Source organism: Mesoplodon mirus (assembly GCF_964341445.2).
Source record: "Mesoplodon mirus genome assembly, chromosome: 9".
Classification (NCBI taxonomy): Eukaryota; Metazoa; Chordata; class Mammalia; order Artiodactyla; family Ziphiidae; genus Mesoplodon; species Mesoplodon mirus.
The window spans coordinates 40,720,695-40,739,997 of record NC_138985.1 but is presented as its reverse complement, the minus strand read 5'-3'; the positions used below and the strand labels follow the sequence as shown (position 1 = coordinate 40,739,997).

The window sequence follows — 19,303 nt, the reverse complement described above, 5'->3', positions numbered from 1 at the left end:
AACACAACCAGCTCTGTCTGAAAAGCGCTGTGCATGTTAATTTACTTCCACTCCCACCCTGTGAGGTGGGCACTACCTTTGCTTCACAGCCGGGTGAGGTTGGGCCCTATGTAGAAGCTCAGTAACCTGTTCTGTCTATATGCGAAAGGAATACCTACTCCAGAGCGATGAACACAGTAAAATAAGACTGTGAAAGCACTTTGCAAATGTAAAGTCTTACATAAATGACAGCAGAGTGAACAGCCACCTACTGACGCACTGAAATGTGCTGAGTTGTTTTAAGCTCTAACTTCATGAGACAGTCAAAGTAGATTAGAATGTGACTAGGAGGCTTCTTTTTTTTCTTTCTTTCTTTTTTTTTTTAAAGAAGTTATGTGCCAAGAAGAGTAGGCAATTTCAGTGTTTCAATGGGTGCTATTTGAAGATTTTTCATAAATTTTAAACAGTAGAGGAAAACAAATATTGATGCTCATTTAAGGCTAAGAAATAGCTTTCACTGATGACAAGAAATAGCCAAAAAACCTCTTATCTAAAAGATAAAACCTCCTGGTAATAAGCTCTCCCCAGACACAAAGGACTGCTGTCAGAAGCTCTCTTCCAACAACTCTCCCAGAATTCTGTTTACGGCCAAACAAATGATTTAATCTTCTAGAAACAGATTCATAGGTATGTCGTTTTTATTCTTTTGGTATGACAGATTCTCAATTTAATCAGAATCTTCCTGTTCCTTCAAATGCTCTTTCTACTAAAGCATTATCTGCCTCCTCTTCAACTCAAGAGATGAGGTGAATATTAAAGACCCATCCTCCCCTCTGTCTAAGATATGCCCCAAAGTGTTCTGGGGGTTGAGGTGGCGTCTCAATGGAGAGAGACCACTGCTCCGACCTTGGCTGGGCAGACAAGGGCCAAGAAATGAAAACTGGTCCCCTCTCCCACCATCAATTCCATCATGATAGAATACTGGTATTCCATTTTAGAGACGGAGACCCAAAAACGTTATTTGACTTATTCATACAGTTGTTAAATGACAAACACACAGAAAAATGTCCTTTCTCCTATACCAAAGCCAAATTCTATTTTCATGGATTGAAATAGGCATCAAACTTCCCCTAATATCTAAAAGGTAACGTCACACATCTTCTTTTTTGTTTTCCCCTACAAAAGAAGATTTCAAACCTATATATAAATTCACAGCACAATATAATGGAGTGAACCATTTGTAGTGTTTGTTCATTATGGCCAACATTTAGAGTGTTAGACCAAACAGAAGTGATAAGCCGTTCACTCCCCTCAATAGTAACAGGCGAGAGCAAAACAAATTTACAGTCAGCACCAAAGGCAAAAGTGTTGGGCAATCATAAGTATTTGCATGTACACCTCCTAAGAGCTGCAGGTAAATGATTTGACAAGGTCAAATTCGACTGAACTGAACAGCAAAACCACCAATGGGGCTAGAGCGTAAGTTGCCAGACAAGTTAGAAAAAAATACAGGAAGACTACGAGCTAGATTGCAGAAGCCCTGGTTTTCCGGACTCTTTAACTTTAGAAAGGTATGTTTTGCCTTTATTAGAAATCCTGAATTATGTTTTTTCTACAGATAACACAAATGGTGCAAAATGCAAAGAAAAGCATTTTACGAGGGAGAAGCCAATGCCTCATGAACAAAGCAGATAAAACATAAAAAAGATTAACTGAGTCACAAAAGATAAGATCTGCCAACTCCCCACATAATGTACAGTGACTCAAAGGCCAAGTCTAAATCTACTGGCATTTGGGTATACTCAAGGTTCTTAGTTTTAAAAAACAAATGGGATTTATAGGTATGGGAAGTTTAACTTTTAAATTGTACTTTAAAAAAAATCTGGGGCTTCCCTGGTGGCGCAGTGGTTGGGAGTCCGCCTGCCGGTGCAGGGGACACGGGTTCGTGCCCCGGTCCGGGAAGATCCCACCTGCCGCGGAGCGGCTAGGCCCGTGAGCCATGGCCACTGAGCCTACGCCTCCAGAGCCTGTGCTCCACAATGGGAGAGGCCACAACAGTGAGAGGCCCGCGTACCGCAAAAAAAAAAAAAACAAAAAAACCCATCTTGGGAACCAATAATAAACTTTCTATGTAGAAATAATTTCACCTTCAACACTACTTTAAGGATATTCATGCTTTTTGTAGGAAAAAATTTAAATGTATTTTCCTCTGTCATTTAAGTCATTACATAACCAATTATCAGCGCTCAGATAAATTGTTAATATACTTTTCATTCAATTTTTCACACTTCACAAATAGGGGTTTTGTTTGTATGCACCATTCTATTTTATTTATTTTTTAACAGGAGAAAATCAAACAAAAGTTTAATAACATGGGGCTTCCCTGGTGGCGCAGTGGTTGAGAATCTGCCTGCTAATGCAGGGGACACGGGTTCAAGCCCTGGTCTGGGAGGATCCCACATGCCGCGGAGCAGCTGGGCCCGTGAGCCACAACTACTGAGCCTGCGCGCCTGGAGCCTGTGCTCCTCAACAAGAGAGGCCACGACAGTGAGAGGCCCGCGTACCGCGATGAAGAGTGGCCCCCGCTTGCCACAACTAGAGAAAGCCCTCGCACAGAAACAAAGACCCAACACAGCAAAAATAAAATAAATTAATTAAAAGTTTAATAACATGTATACATGGGAGAGGCCCAGAAGTGAGTGATTTGTATGCACCATTTTAAAGCTGTGATTTACTTTGATATTTCTACAGATAAACTATTCAGCTACATTTAAAAACTAAAATATGGCTTACTATAGTTGTTTTATTCTAAGACACCAAAATTTTAAGGTACACTATCAATTTAATAATAGTTTTACAAGGAAAAAAGTAATATCCCATTAAATGACCACATCAATTTAACACACATCCTTATTTCAAAAATATTAAAATGAAAAAGAGAGAGAGACTGTAATCAAGGAAATACATTCTTTTATTTGGAGAGAGGATACAGCAGAACAGGTAGACCTTGCAACGTGGAGCCAGATTTCCTGGGTTCAAATCTTGCATCCTCTACTTATTAGGTGAACTCAGGCAACCTACCTAGCCTCTCTGTACCTCATTTTCCACTTCAGACAAGAAGACAATGAGAGTACCTGCCACACAAGGCTGTTATGAGGGTTCAATCGGTTAATGTTCTTAAAGTACCTCAAATGACCGGGACATGATAAATGTTATATAAGAATCTGTTAAATAATAATAGTTATCACCATCAACGCCACCACCTCCCAGGGCTCACTGAAGCTTTTGCTACATTTAGAGGTGAGCAATTTCCAATTCAACAAGCCAATAAAATGCTTTAATTCGGGAAAATATTTACTGAACGAGCACTTCATACTATGCCAGATTTTTAGAGGAAGATAAAAAGTAAAATAATTATAGAGTCATGTTGCTGCTTCTAGAAGAAGGGCCTTTTAACTAGGGGTGTGTGGTGACCCAGGCTTCAGAACATCCACAAGTGCTCTGAAATGAGATATAAAATTATGTCTGCACGTGCATTTTTCTAGGGTGCTATCCCAGATTCCTGAAGAGGCTTGGGTTCGGGAAAAAAAAAAAAAAGTTAAGAACCATTTGCTTCAGGTAATCACACATTAAAAGGTAAATATCCCAAAGCTTAACTTTATTAAAAGATACTTGTGTATTCTCAAAAACTTGATTCAATTATAAATGGGTTCATTTACTTTGACAGGTATGCACACTTCCCCCCTTCCTAATCTGAAGTTTCTTAATTATCAAACAAGTCACCTTCAGAAATGTAACTCCTGGGTTACCAGAAACTCATTCTACATCCTCTGCCGGTCTTCCTGAAAAGGAACCTACTTGCTTTATAGATCTCCAAGCCCATCTGTAATACAGAGCTAGTCTGCTTCCAAACCACGTGAGCAATGGCTTCCAGAATGAGTCATCCCAAACCTTCATGTTTCTTGTACAATGGCTGATATTGCTGGGAGATGACGGACAGCTGCTGCTCAAGCCATCACCAAATCTTGCGAGTAATTAAAGATTGATCCTGGAAGCCATTACTAAAGACATGGGAAAGAAAATAAGCTGTGTTTTGCACTAAACTTGAAATGTCTGGGGCACCCATTGTTTCATATAAGTACCATGCACTAACCTATTGTGCCACTGGAGCTCCTTGGGGCACCCATTGTTTCAATACACCACGTTATAATTATTGTCAATGTCTTAGACAACATGGTTTTGGGGAAAGGCCACAGATTTTGGAATCAGACGGTCCTGGGCTCCATTCTACCTATACTATTCCTAGCTGGGTGATCATGGAAGGCTACTTAACCTCTCTGGACTGTAGTTTCCTCACAGGTGAAAATACCTCCTCCCTTTAGGGGACTATTGAAGTTTCAATCTGATAAAAGACATGCCAGAATCCACAGTGGTGTCTGTGGATTTTCCCTTTTCCATACCCATTTATGAATGATACATCATAATAATAATTAGCCATGGAAAAAAGTCATTGATTTTAACTATTCCAACTTCCCATAGAATCTAATAACCTCTCACAAATTACTCCTAGGTAACATATTCATTACTGAAAAGATCAGTATTCCTAACCAGGGTTGTTATGAAATACTGAGGCAAAAAAATGACAAGTACTCCAAGTCATCCCCAGTGAATTTTCTCCCACCTTTCCATCTATTTTTAGCTTCACAAGTTACCAATTACTGCCAAGTCAATTTAAGAAACAGTGCAAGTGTGAAACTCAGACTATTTGGTTATGGTACCAGTATTTAGACACTATCTGAAATATTCACTATATGTGAGGACATCGCGTTTTCTTAAAACTTGGAAACTGACATTGCATATGAAAGCAAAATTTTTTGTGCCTAGATTTCCATAAATATGTCTCTGAAAGTCCATTTGCCTAGAATAAGCATCCAGCTGGGGAAGGAAAAATTTAAGCTCCATTGTGTCCAAAACGTCCCATACATTGTCTCTCAGAAAAACCTGATCCACAGTGTATCTCATTACAGAGGAAGAAACTGAGGCTTAGAGAGCTCAGAGAATAACATGCAAGGATACATGCAGAGAATAACATGCAAGTGATAGCCCTGTGACTCAAACCCAGTTTCTGAAGCTGCGGCCCAAGCTCTTTTCCTCTGATCCAATTATTCCACCAAAGCCTGTGTGAGGGGGTCGGAGGGGAGAGAAAGAAAGTCAATATGGCATTAACTTGCCCTTGAGGTCCTTTGCTAGAATTACAAAAAATTAAGATAGAATAAATGAATCTGTAATTTCTTTTCCTTCTTCCCAAATATTTTTAGAGGTGACATTCACGGAGTTTTACTTTATTTATAGACACGGTCAACATAGTTCTATGATATCAAAGTTAGAGCTGGTAGGAAGTCAATGTTTCTCAAATAAAACCAACATGTGGCCTCATATCTGACCTGACTCACCTTTCCTGAAAGATGCACACCTCCCTTAATGGCCTTCATCTTCTGACAGGCTACCATAAGCAGATTAAGAAAAGTAAGCAGGATGAATTCACAAGCTTTTTGGATTGATCAAGGTGGGCCTGGGTGCTTTTGCTTAGGACACACTGAATGCACCTTTTTTTTTTTTTTTGCGGTACGCGGGCCTCTCACTGTTGTGGCCTCTCCCTTTGCGGAGCACAGGCTCTGGATGCGCAGGCTCAGCGGCCATGGCTCACACGGGCCCAGCTGCTCCGCGGCACGTGGGATATTCCCAGACCGGGGCACAAACCCATGTCCCCTGCATCGGCAGGCAGACTCTCAACCACTGCGCCACCAGGGAAGCCCTGAATGCACCTTTTAATCTTAGTAAATATTAGTTACCGTACACCTATAACCACAGTAGTTCCCTCCCCCCAGCCCTCAGTTCCCCTACCCCAATCCCAGTAGGTGGATCACAAGCCTCTTTGTGCTCCAATGAAAGAAAAGTTAACGTGTGGCATTATCAACACCATGAACTGACCACTCTCAGAGTGGAAGGTCATAGGGGCAGGTACAATAAAGCTATGGGCATTCAGAATAAGACCCTTTGCCCTCAGTGCATTTGAGAGAGTCAAGTCAGAGCATGGACTATGGAACCAGACTGGCTGGATTCAAACCTCCCTTCCCCTACACACTCAGTGATCTTGGGCAAGTTACCTCTGGGTTTCAGTTTCCTCATCTGTAGAATACAAATAATAGCATTGAACACACAAGCTTGTAGTGAGGGTTAAAGTTTATATAAGAACATGCAAGGCACATAACTAAGAGCTATGAAGGGTTAGCCATTGATTTTAATTTAAATACAAGTAACAAATTACATGCTTTGCCTATGAGAAGTGTGTATAAAATGACTATAAATTGGCCATACTGGTATAATTTGGAGCAGAATGTGCTTCTCAATTAACAGTCTCATTTCCAGCAGAGGAGGGTGTTAAGTCACACCTAAAACATTCCAGCTCGGACATAGGAAATGGGCAGCTCTGTTCTTCTTTGAGAGGGAGTCATGGGGTAGAGATTGTAATAAATGAAAAAGTGAGAACTTCCAGTTTCTCAAGTCTGAGGAGCACTTGTCATGTCATCGGGACCCTGCCTGAGTGAAGCGTGGCTAAAGGGAAGAGGTCGGGGAGAGAAGACTAATCCAAAGACTGAGCATCACTGGAGGACTTCGGTGAACAGTCGAACTGGCACAACTAGTGAATCATTCTAGCTGCTGTAAATGAAACGGATTTCAAGGCGATGAAGAAAGTGGTAGAACACTGCAGAAAATATCACAGCAGCCAAAGCCCAAAATAAGCCAGTCCCAGCAGTCTGACAGTATATATAGAAAGAGGGAATGGTAGTTACCAGTTATTTTATTAGAGGGAGAAAATGACAGTCTTAGAAACATCTGATGAGAAGAATTTTAAAAGAGACAAAAACTTAAGATGAAAGGCTTAAAATAAAGGTTAAAAAATGCAACCACTAAGAGAGGAAAAAGTTGGGGGAAACAAATGGTTTTCAGTAAAAAGAATCAGTACTCCTTGGAAAATGGCTGATTTTGGGTCTGGAGCAGGAAATGGACAAGATAAGCTTAGAATACCTTGTGCTGGAAAGCAAGAAAGGTATTAGAGATTACTAGGGCCTTGTAAAAAGTATACAGGAGATAAGTATAAACTGAGCATCAACAAGAATACTGACTTCAATGGATTGAAACAAAGACATTAAGATCCACAAGATCTTACTGATACTTGAAAAAGAAAAACTCATTGATTATCATGGGAGGTTGTTAGGGCATTAAATCATAACTCAGAAAATTGATAAAAGGAAAAAAACTAAGCTTTTTCCCTGTCTTTTCTACACGATCTGATTTTTAGGAGACCTAAGTAATTCATGAGGGTAAATTCTTTATAGACAGAATCCCAACTGATAAATGCAAGAGGAATGAGAGATTTAGATCGTCATCATTTTGCAACCTCTAATGAAATGGATCTAGGTTACAATCATCAATGACTGATGCTACAGTCATTAGGTGAAAGGTACAAGGGTAAGCTGACTGTACCTGAACCCACTAATCACTCTTGATATCTCAAAGAGAGAAACATCCGGACATCACATGTCTTGTGATGTGATGCAACACTTTTACACAGTAACACCTACCAAGGATGCTCGCCTTTAAGTCTGAATCTAATCAAGCCTCTACATCTCACTGCCAGATTATAGGAAACACTGAAAATAAAGGTACAAATTAGACACCACCACAAGGAAGAAGTCAGCCCAGAAGCGCGACATTCTACCTGACAAATGACCGGCTATAATTATCAAATCAAAGGCATGAAGAAAGAAGGGGGGGGGGTTGTTATAAAATAAAATAGATTTGAAAACCTAACAACCAAATGCAATGTGTAGACCTTGTTTAATTCCTGACTGCAACAAATCATAAGTGAAAAGACATCTGAGAAAAATTAAATATGGGAATTACATTAAGGAATTTTGTTAATATTTTTAGGTTTGAGAAAGGCATACAATTTTTATGTTTTTTTTCTTTTTTTCCTAAGGAAAAAAAGCCCTTATCAGAGATGTAAACTGAAACACTTATGAATGAGATGACATAATATTTAGGATTTTGCTTTAAAATATACCAGCCCCGATTAAAAAAAAGTGGGGAAAGGAGAAATAAGTGAAACAAAATTGGCAAAATGTTAATAGCTGCTGAAGGTAAGTAGTAATTATACTATTCTCTCATAATCTCCGTAACACAAAGTTTAAAAAAAGAAACAATTAAATGGTTTTGGTGGAAGTTCAATCTGTGCCTTATCTTACCACTGACTTGTTTAGGAGGTCCTCCCCGAAAGAAAAATTCAGCCATTCCCCACTTAGCCTAAAGCAGTGCAAAGAGTCTGAATCAGTTTGCATTCTGAATTCAATATGATTAGAAGTGACTGAACCAAGGAACCAGGAGTTCTTGTAGTAACAAATGTCAGCTTAATTTTTCCTCACAAGAGAGAGCCTACAAGGCACCTGGGTTGGGCAACACAACCCACAAAGAGCTTATGAGATGACAGCTGATGTCAGATTGTCAAGATCTGTGGGAGCCCAAGACAGCATGAGCAAGAGTCTCACATATTCCTAAATCAGATCTTGGTCAATATAGAAGTTGCAAACTTTCTTACCAACTTGTGTAATGCACAAAGTTACTTTCTTACCAGTAGTAATGAATTTGTGCTAACTTGTCCCTATAATCAGTCAGCTGTAATCTGGAAGTACGGCCCATGAGATACAAAACTAAAGGTCCACAAAAAGATCTAAGCCATGATTTACTTGCACTGGTAACCAAGGGGCTAACGACATGACCCCAGGTGCTTACAAGTCATCCACTGGTTTGGCACATATTTCTCATGTTTTTCTTTTTCCTTCAAACCCTTCTGTTATGGTGTTCCTCCAAAATTCATATGTTGAAGCCATAAGCCTCAAGATGATAGTGTTTGGAGGGGCTTTGGGAGGTACTTAGGGTTAGACTAGGTCATGAGGGTGGTGTCTCCAAGACGGAATTAGCGGCCTTATAAGAAAAGGGAGAGAGATCAAAGAATTAGAACAAAAAATTCTAAAATTTGTATGGAAACACAAAAGACTCCAAGTAGTCAAAGCAGTCTTAAGAAAGAGAACAAAGTTATAGGTACCACATACACCCTGATTTCAAACTATACTACAAAGTTACAGTCATCAAAACAGTATGGTAAAGCACAAAAACAGACACACAGCTCAATAAAACAGAATAGAGAGCCCAAAAATAAACCCACGTTTATACGGTCCATTAATCTATGACAGAGGAGGCAAGAATATACCTGGGAAAACTGGAGAGCTACAGCAAAAGAATCAAACTGGACGACTTTCTCACAACATATACAAAAAGAAACTCAAAACAGATGAAGGACTTAAATGTAAGACCTGAAACCATAAAACTCCTAGAAGAAAACATGGGCAGTACAGTCTGATATCAGTCTTAGCAATATATATATATATAGTTTTTTTGGATCTCTCTCCTCAGGCAAAGTAAGCAAAAGAAAAAATAAGCAAATGGCACTATATCAAACTAAAAGGCTTTTTCACAGTGAAAGAAACCAATCAACAAAATGAAAAGGCACCTTACTGAATGGGAGAAGATATTTGCAAATGATATATCCAACAAGGGGTTAATCCAAAATATATAAAGAATTCATACAACTCAACATCAAAAACAAAAACAAAAATAACCCCATTTAAAAAAGGACCTGAAGAGACATTTTTTCAAAGAGGACATGCAGAGGGCCAACAGGCACATGAAAAGATGCTCAACATCACTAATCATCAGGGAAATGCAATTCAAAACCACAATAAGATATCACTTCACATCTGTCAGAATGACTGTCATCAAAAAGAAAACAAACAACGAGTGTTGGCGAGGATATGAAGAAAAGGGAACTCTCCTGCCCTGTTGGTTAAGGTTATAATCGGCACCGCCAATATGGAAAACAGTATGGAGGTCCCTCAAAAAATTAAAAATAGAACTACCATATGATCCAGCAATTTCACATCTGGATATTTACCCAAAGTAAACAAAAGCATTAATTGGAAAAGGTATATGTGTCCCTACATTCACTGCCACATTATTTACAATAGCCAAGATATGGAAACAAGCTAAGTGTCCACTGATAGATGAATGGATAAAGAAGATGGCACATATACATATAATGAAAGATTGCTCAGCCATTAAAAAAAAAATGAAATCTTGCCATTGTGACAACATGGATGGATCTAGAGGGTAATCTGCAAAGTGAAATAAGTTAGAGAAAGACATACTGTATGAGCTCATATGTGGAATCTAAAAAACAAACAAAATGAAAATAGGCTCAAAGATACTGAGAATAAACAGGTGGTCATGGGTGGTGGGGGGCGGCAAAATAGGTGAACAAGATGAAGAGGTACAAACCTCCAGTTATAAAATAAATAAGCCATGGGGATGTCATATACAGCATAAGGAATATGGTCGATAATACTGTAATAACTTTGTACGGAGTCAGATGGTAACTAGACTTGTGGTGATCATTTTGTTATGTATGCAAACGTCAAATCACTATGTAATACACCTGAAACCAACATAATATTGTATGTCAACTATATTTCAATTTAAAAAACAAGAAGTAAAAGGGAAAGAGAGAGAGATCTCTCTCCCTCCATGTGCACCAAGGAATGGTCATGTCAGGACACAGCAAGAAGGTGGCTGTCTACAGGCCAGGAAGAGAGTTCTCACCAGAAACCAAATCTGCTGGCACCTTGATCTTGGACTTCTCAGCCTCCAAAACTGTGAGAAAATAAGTTTCTGTTGTTTAAGCCACCCAGCCTATGGTATTTCGTTATAGCAGCCTGAACAAACTAATACGGGTACATATTTCACTTATTTTTCTCTTTCTTTCAAACTCTTTCCAACTCCTTTGATGGGAAGGTTCCAAAAACACAAAGGTGGTTCCAGAGCCAAAGGAGGGGAAAATAGTTGAAAATTACGGGCTTCCAATATTGGAAAATCTGACAATCTTCCTCCAATAAGAATACTAGGCATGCACTTATGAAATGTGTTTGGAATGTCCCAAAGAGAAGTCATACAGTATTAGAACTAAAGAAGGGCCAATAAAGTATACATTATTTGAAGTAACTGCATTCAGAATAATTAAGTAAATATGTATCTAAGCAAGGTCCACCACAACATCATCCCAGGCAAGGGAAACACAAGCCTCTATGCAGATGAACACTCCAGATCTACTTATAAAGAAACCCTCAGCAATTCTGCTCACAGATTGCCTGGCTGCCCTCACATCTTCAGTATTCTGTGCCATGAAAAAGTAACTGTCAAGGATAATAGGAACATGATTTGACCTACTTTTCCCTAGACGCCTGCAAGGTCTATAACTCTGGTTCTTGTGTCTATTTAGTTATCACATCTTTGGGACACATTTCCCCACTTTCTTTGCAGGCAATCCTGTACGCCACACGTTAAGGTCATTTGTGGGTAATTCCTAAACTCCCCTGGTCATGGACTTAAAGATGTCCTATTACACTCAGCTAATCCTCAAAACATCCTTCTGAGGTAGATCAGGTACAGTCATCCCCTACGCGGGAAGAAAAATTCTTAGGAAAGGAGGAACACAGCCTAGAAAGGCCGAAGACCTCCATCAATGCAGACCCCTCCCTGACCAAATGAGTCCATACCAAACCCAGTGTTTCTCCCTAACTCTCAAGTTTCCACAAACTTATCTTGCTAGAGCTGAAAATCCCCCAGTAAGATCTTTTAAAGCAGACAACCAAGACTTACTTCTTTTTTAACTTACAGTCCAAAAAATCTACTGTGGTAGCTTCTCGGTCAGGTCTCCTTAAGGATGGCAAAATTTTAAAAGCTCAGTAAAACCCACCAAAAGTGCCCAAGGCCCCGGTGAGCAGGGACACCTGACAAGTCAGCCCCGTGGCCAGAGGCCCCGGCAGGGCCTGCTGGGTGACTTATGAAAGACCCCAGGCCGCCCCGCTTCTCTTAACCACAAAACACGTCTGACCTGCTCGGGCCATTAGATGCCCTTAGAACCCAATGAGGCACCGTCCTCCACCAGGAAATCCTATCGAACACACCAGCAGGAAGTCAGTATTTAAGATTCTGGGGGTGTCGCCGAGTACTAAGTGCTGGCGACTCGGGAACCCGGGAGCTAAAGCTCGCCCCGGAGCTTCCAACTCCGGGGTCTCCCCCTCGTCCGTAGCGTCGGCCAGAGCCAGTGCCGATGCCCAAAGCTTGCAACGAGGCGTCCCAACACCAGCGCACACGTCTCATGCCCCCTGCAAACGGAGATCCCACTCGTGGGGCCTGAGGCTCGCTGCCGGGAAAGGGCTGGCCGACTGTTAGGCACCGGACACCTGCAGCTCCCCCTCTGGGGACAGGCAAACGGCCCTTCTTCCGGCGATGCTCACAGTCCCGCAGCCTGAATCCAGGTGCGCTTGGGTTAAGTCAGGTGCATCTGGGGGAAGGGCAAACCTTCGCTCCCCCGGGGCAACCCCACGACCCCACCGTCCCGGGCCCCTCTTCTGCCCAGTCTCTCACAAGGGGGCCCCTCCCGGAACCTCCCCAACTTCCAGACGCCCCCCTCGGTCGCCGCGAGGGTGGGCGCAGGCTCCACGTGCGCGCCGCCCACGCCCATCCCGGCCGGCAGGACCCGGCCACTCACCCGGCCCCCGGTGGCGCTGCGCTTCCTCCTCAGAGTGAGGCCGCTCCGCAGCAGCGCGGGCAGGTCTCGCAGCCGCGGCCGCGGCGGCAACTGCAGCGGCTCGCGCTCCGGCTCGCGGGCGCTGGGGCTGCGGCGAAAGGCGCCGTCCGCCGCCGCCACCGCCGCCGCCGCGGCCAGGGCCGGACTCTCGCACGGCGGCTGCATCTTGACGGAGCCCACGGCCATCCTCATGCCCTGAAGGCGGCTCGGCTCGGCTGCGGCTGCGGCGCCGGCTGCCTCTCGTCACCGCACTGGCCTCCGCGCGCCGTCCAAGCCTTCGCCAGGCAGTGAGAGGGCGCGACTGCGGCTCGAGCGCAGGGCGCGCAGCCCGCCGCTGCCCATTGGCGCGCGCCGCGGCCCCCGCCAGGCTCAGCCCCGCGCACCTCCCCCTCCCCGCCCAGGTGCGCCCGGCCCCGCCCCGCCCCGCCCCGCCCCGCCCCGCCCTCTCCGGCGGCACACCTCCGCCCGCGGACCTGGACCCCGGCAACCACTCCCCGGACCTTGGGCACCGTCTCTTCCACAGGTGCGGGATCCCCAGAATCCAGCACCAAACCCACTCTACTGCCTGGCCCATCCCCCAACTCCCTTTAGTCTGAAAAGTCCCGCTTCACCCCCTTTTCCTCTCTGCCAGCGTTGAACTTCGACCAAGCGAGCTGGGAAGTCTGGAGCACACCAACCACACCCCGTGTGCGCAATGGTTTTTTTCCCCGTCCCCACCACAGCCTGGCTCAAAATCGTAATCGCTATTCCCAAAAATGGTTTTTGCCAGAGAACTTCAAAATAGGCTCTGTATTCTGCTACAAGTCAAACACCAGTGAGGTAGAATTGCCCCCCCGCCGTCCCCTCTTTGACACATTCATCATTAAAGGCTAAGGGGAGAAGACTTTTGTTCGTTCGCTATGCTAGGTGTTTAGCAAAATAGGTTCAAGTCTGGTGACCTGGAGGTGAATCTCTGCTAACAAGTTGGAAGCTGACCTTCCCTGAAAGCCTGATGCATATGATGAATGTGCTTGGTAAAGCGTAAAGGCCTACTGTGGTGTGAATCATTGTTTACACCATTCCAGGAGGTAGGAATAGTGGAGCCTTGGGAGTGAAACTATTCCAGCAGGGCCTTAATGTCCAGATAGCTGTGAAACTTCACCTCCCAGATAGATCTGTCTTCAACAAGGGCCAGCCAGCGCTTTTACTCCTTATCAGTAGGACACTGGGGTCCCTATCTTTGCCTAAGACTTGTAAGAATTGAGTAAGCTTATTCACATTAAAAAAAAATAAAATTGACAAATGAAGATTACAGGAGATCGGGGCCCTTGGTTGGTTTAGCACTGTACCCTCAGCCCTCACAAGGTAGACGCTTGGCAAATATATACAGAAATATGGCCACGTAAGGAAAAAAGAAGAATGACCTGTGTCCTCTGCCTTCAAGGAACTTAAAACTTGGCCCAGGACTAGATACACATATAAAATAACAAAGATATTGCCTTGTACTCTTGGTAATTGCCAAGTGAGTGTGAATAATGAGCATTGAGGGCCACAGGAGCGAGGAAATCCTTCTGGTCTGGGACAGGCAGAAGTCAGTGAAGGGAGCTTGAGCTGTGCCTTCAAGCTGAGTCCAGAAGCTTCAACCAGGCAGAAAGAAGGGTGCTGGTCCTTTGAGTAAGAAGGAAAAACATGAGAAAAACGCCAAGGTGGTAGGACACAGAACATATTGGGCACTGAATGTGTCATACTGGTGGGAGAGAGGGATCATGTGATAGAGAAGAAGGAGAAAATATCAGAATGGATGCTAGTGACATACTGGAGAAGGCCTTAAATCCTGTCACCTAAAGCTGTGTGTGTTTACTGGAAAGGGCCCTACAGTAAACTCTATCATCCATTACAATTTCCAAATACCTATCACATATATTGAAGGCTGAAATCCTACTTGTATGTACCATATGAGTGTACCAGCTTATATAATGTTGAAATACTTCTGCTTCCACTGGTAGTAGTAGTTCGGCGTTGCCTTGAGCCCCTATGTCATACTCCATGCTCCAAACTCCCTCCTGAAACACCAACTAAGGGTCCACTAGACCTTTAGTCCTGGTCCAGTAGAGGCCCTCCAGGACACTTGTGGTCAATAATCACTCTGATTAGGGGATGCTTGTGCCATATCACCCCTGATAATACCCTTTGAATCACACCATGAACCTCCTCTGCTGCAAAATAGAACACATGTGTTCTGACTCGTAGGCCGGATCCCTGGTCTTCACACTCTTGCACAGAGCTTCTCAATGCAAGGCCAGGGAGTTTGGGCTTTATCCCATAGATCCTATCATATTGACCAAAGTTCTAAAACTCAATATCAACAGGACCTTTGGAAAGTTGGCTTGAGGTAAGCTGCTAAATGACAATTACCATATAGCCATGGTATAAGACAGGCAACAGGGAATAGCAGGAATGTGTAAGCAGAAGAGTCATGCCACTATTTAGCTCAAATCAAGCAATACCCCACCCCAGGACCTTTGTACTTGCTGTACCCTCTGCATGGAATACACTTCCTCTGAAGTGCTGTCCAGTAGAACTTTCTGCAATGGTGGAAATGTTCTGTATCTGCTTTGTAGCCACTACTCACATGTGGCTTTTGAGCACTTGCAATGTGACTAGTGTGCCCGAAAAACTGAATTTTAAATTTTATTTAATTTTAATTAATATAAATTGAGATAGCCACTTATGGCTCTGGGCTACTCTATTAGAAAGCATAGTTCTAGAATTCAGCGTTACCCTTCCTCAACTCCTTAAGTTTTTTTTAACTGAAATGTCTCCATTTCAGTGAGGCCATCCATGACCATGTGATTTTAAATTGTAGCCCTTCCCATCTGCCCCTTTCCTGCTCTCTTTCCTAGCCCTCCAATGTTGCCATCCAACATTCTATGTATTTTACTTATTGATTTTCTCTGTTGTCTGCCTCCCCACAACAAGAATATAAGTCCCACAAGGGCTTGAAAGTCTTTTTCCTTTTGTTCAGTATCTAGAACATATTAGTTGAAGAACTGAATTTTACCACATATAAGGACCCAGTTTTTCAAAAGGAGCTTAATCTGGATTTTTACATAAACTCTCCTGATTTTGCAATGTTGGAAGTTAAAAAAAAAAGCAAATCCTATGTATGCCAACACTGCACAGGTCAAACCAAACCACTGAAGTATCAGAGCTGATTTTTACTTAGGAGAATGACATCATCAAAGTTAAAGTTTATGGAAATACATATGGTAAGAAAACACAAGTTTTATTGGCTCTTTGCAGTGAGGGGCAATGGGAGACCAGGAAGATAACTCTGACTTTCACCTAGCTACAAAGGGATGAGGGTTTGAGTGAGCGGGGTCAGTGGAAACAGAGAGAGGTTAGATGTCAGAGATTATAAAAGAAAGCTCCTCAGGGCTTGGACACATGTTAGGAGGAGTAGAAAAGTACTTCAGGTGATGATACAGATTGTATTTTACAAAGATGACCAACACATTGTCTCCTATCCCTACGATCTTCTGCAATAAAACCTTGCCACTCCCCCATGAAGAAAACAGGATTTATTTCTCCATCTCCTTGAAGCTGGGCTGGCCCTATGACTACTTTGGCCGGTAGAATCCAGCAGAGGTAACAGTGCCTGTTCTGTAAGTAGCCCCTAATTGACCTGGTAGCTTTCACTTCCTACTCTCTTGGGATGCTGGCTCTTGGGATGCTCCCACTCAGAGCCCAGCTTCCTGTGAGAAGCCCAAGCCATGTGGAGAGTCTAGATAGAAGTGCTCTGACAATTGAGCTCCCATCCAACAACCAGCATCAATTGCCAGCCATTTGTAAGCCATTTGGAACCTCCGGTCTAGCCAAGCCTTCACGTGACCACTGTACTAGCTAACATCTGACTGCAGCCACGTGGAGAAGCCAAAGCAAGAACTCCGCAGCTGAGCCCAATCAACCCACCGAACTATGAGAGTTAGCAACAAACTGTTTTAAGCCACTCAGTTTAGAGGTATTTGTTACACGACAATAGATGACCAAAACATATGGTTCAGAAAAGTGTGAAGAACATACTCCCTTACGAATTCAAAAAAAAAAAAAAAAAGGGAGATTTATCTTTATATTTGTATGGTGTGAAGAAACGTGAAATTTTTTGCAAGTGGTCAGACTTGGCTACATGGAAAGGAAAGAAGGGAGATTTTTTCAAGCATAATTTTTAATTTTTTTTCTTTTAATATTACCTATTCAAAAAAATTAAATTAAAAAAATGGCTCTGGATTTAGAAAAGTCAGGAAGTAGGGGGAGCTGGTTTTGAGGATTTTCGTTTTACACAGCAGTTAAACTAACAAAACTAGAAGGCACCCCAGTGAAAATCTGACCAGCAAGAGCAGAGGGTGAGCTGGAGCTCAAGAGAAAAGACTGGAGACATAACTATGTTGGGGTCCAAATATCTAAGAGTAAAGGGTGGAACTGGACTGCAGTGCTCAGAGGACAGAAGGGAGCAGAGACACTCAACCCCTTGCTGCGCTGGGCCCTTGGAGAACACACAACATGTGTCTTTCCATTTCTACTTGCATGAACTTTGAAGCAGTGACTCACCTTGGTTTTCTCCCTTTAATTTTTGTGGTCCCATGTGATTATCAAGAACATCAAGGAGAGACTTCCCTCGTGGCACAGTGGTTAAGAATCCGCCTACTAATGCAGGGGACATGGGTTCAAGCCCTGGTCTGGGAAGATCCCACATGCCACGGAGCAACTAAGCCCGTGCGCCACAACTACTGAGCCCGTGTGCCACAACTACTGAAGTCCGTGCGCCTAGAGCCCGTGCTCCAAAACAAGAGAAGCCACTGCAATGAGAAGCCCGTGCACTGCAACGAAGAGTAGCCCCCGCTCGCCACAACTAGAGAAAGCCCTGGTGCAGCAACAAAGACCCAACACAGCCAATAAATTAATTAATTAATTAATTAAAAAAAAAAAAAGAACACCAAGGAAAGCATCTGTTAGCTGGGTTTTCCCTTGTGTTTTTCCCCTCCCTGTGTACCTACGTATCTCCCGATAAATGTACACAATGTGTGTCATGCTAAAGAGTCTCCTAACACCATAGCTATCAGGACTTTGGTGAGTCCTCCTTGGTGTCCAACCCTTCCCAACATCTCTTGTTTTAATTTCTCCTCTATTTAAGATGTTTTGCATTGCTTTACCAGCTCTCTGAAATGGAAAACCTAAATACAATTTTGCCTCTCTGTTCAAGCCTGCCAACACTTCAATATGTAATGATCAAAACGGATTGAATCAGACTTTCCCAAGGACTAAGGGTGAGCAGTGGGAGGTCAGAGGCAGAGTTTGCACTAGAAACCCAATACAGTGCATACCGCCTCTGCTGAGAATGCCACGTATAACTAACAGTGTACTTGATACTAACATTATTTTTGTTTTCTTATGGAATGAATATGCAGTCAAGAGAAATGTAGCAAAATAATGAAACATGTTTCAAACCTAAAAATGTTAAGCCTTACTCATTTAATTTTAGTGTTCAAGCATCATAAATAGAACTATCTGCTATCAGATGGTTCATGACAAACCTGTGTGATGCTGCGCTATTATCTGCGTAGTGCATGATGCACTATGCATCACGCAAATATTCCCCTCAGCGATGGTACATTTTTTCTTACACTATTAGCATTGGTGGCTCCAGCCAGAGACTGGCTGATAAGGGTGGATGCTCTTCCTTATAAGTTTGTCCTCTATTCCTTACACTCATAATCTTGAAACAAAATCCTTCTATTCATGCCTTTTTTTTTTTTTTACATTGAATTTGTAGTTTAATATCTTCTCCTGAAGAAAACTGCAAGCTCATATGGCCTCCCTGGTGAAATCTGGTAATATTTATGGAAAAAAATATGTCAATTATCCAGAAAGTCTTCCAGTAAACGGAAAAATGAGAGAACACTTCCCTACTCATTCTATGAACCCAGCATTAAGCTACACAAAGATATTACAAAACTACACAAAGATATTACATTAAAACCTACATCACTCATGAACACACATAGAAAAATTCTGAACAAAATTCTAGAAAATTGAATCCAACCATACATTGAAAGACTAATACATCATCACCAAGTACTGTTTATCCCAGGAATGCAATTGGTATAAGGTTCAAAAAGCCCATTCTTTCACTAATTGTGAGTCTAAAATGTTCCCACATATACCAGAGTTTGTCTCTGAGCTTTCTTTTTTACTGTTTTATTTGTCAATAATGTGTCAATACCATACTTTCTTATGCCATTTACTGTTATCATCCTGGAAATTTCTTTTTTTAAGTCAGGTGTGCAAGTTTACCAGGCCCTTGGGTATTTAGGACACTGGTGCAAAAAAATACCCAAGAAGACAGAGCAAGAAGGCAATAAGAAAAATAACTTGACCAACAGACAGCAAGAAAGCCAAGCCAGTCTGGTCCCATCCTCCCTGCTCTGCTATGGAAATCTACTCATCCTTTCACAGATCAAACAATATCTCCTCCCAGAAGCCTTCTGTGCCCTGCCCATCGGGATTAATCCTTCCTCAGGT

The 19,303-nt window shown here is 42.6% G+C and overlaps 1 protein-coding gene across 3 annotated transcripts in view; it reads right to left on the bottom strand.

Annotated features, from left to right (window-relative positions):
• Nucleotides 1-12,937, bottom strand: part of RAPGEF5 (Rap guanine nucleotide exchange factor 5) — a gene marked incomplete at its 5' end in the record, with an annotated part of 217,138 nt that extends 204,201 nt beyond the window's left edge. For all 3 annotated transcript variants that reach the window (XM_082633000.1, XM_082633002.1, XM_082633001.1), the window contains one exon: nt 12,707-12,937. In XM_082633000.1, coding sequence (XP_082489126.1) covers nt 12,707-12,937 — 231 coding nt within the window. The remainder of the gene's footprint in view (nt 1-12,706) is intronic.
• Between the last annotated feature and the right edge of the window lie 6,366 nt (nt 12,938-19,303).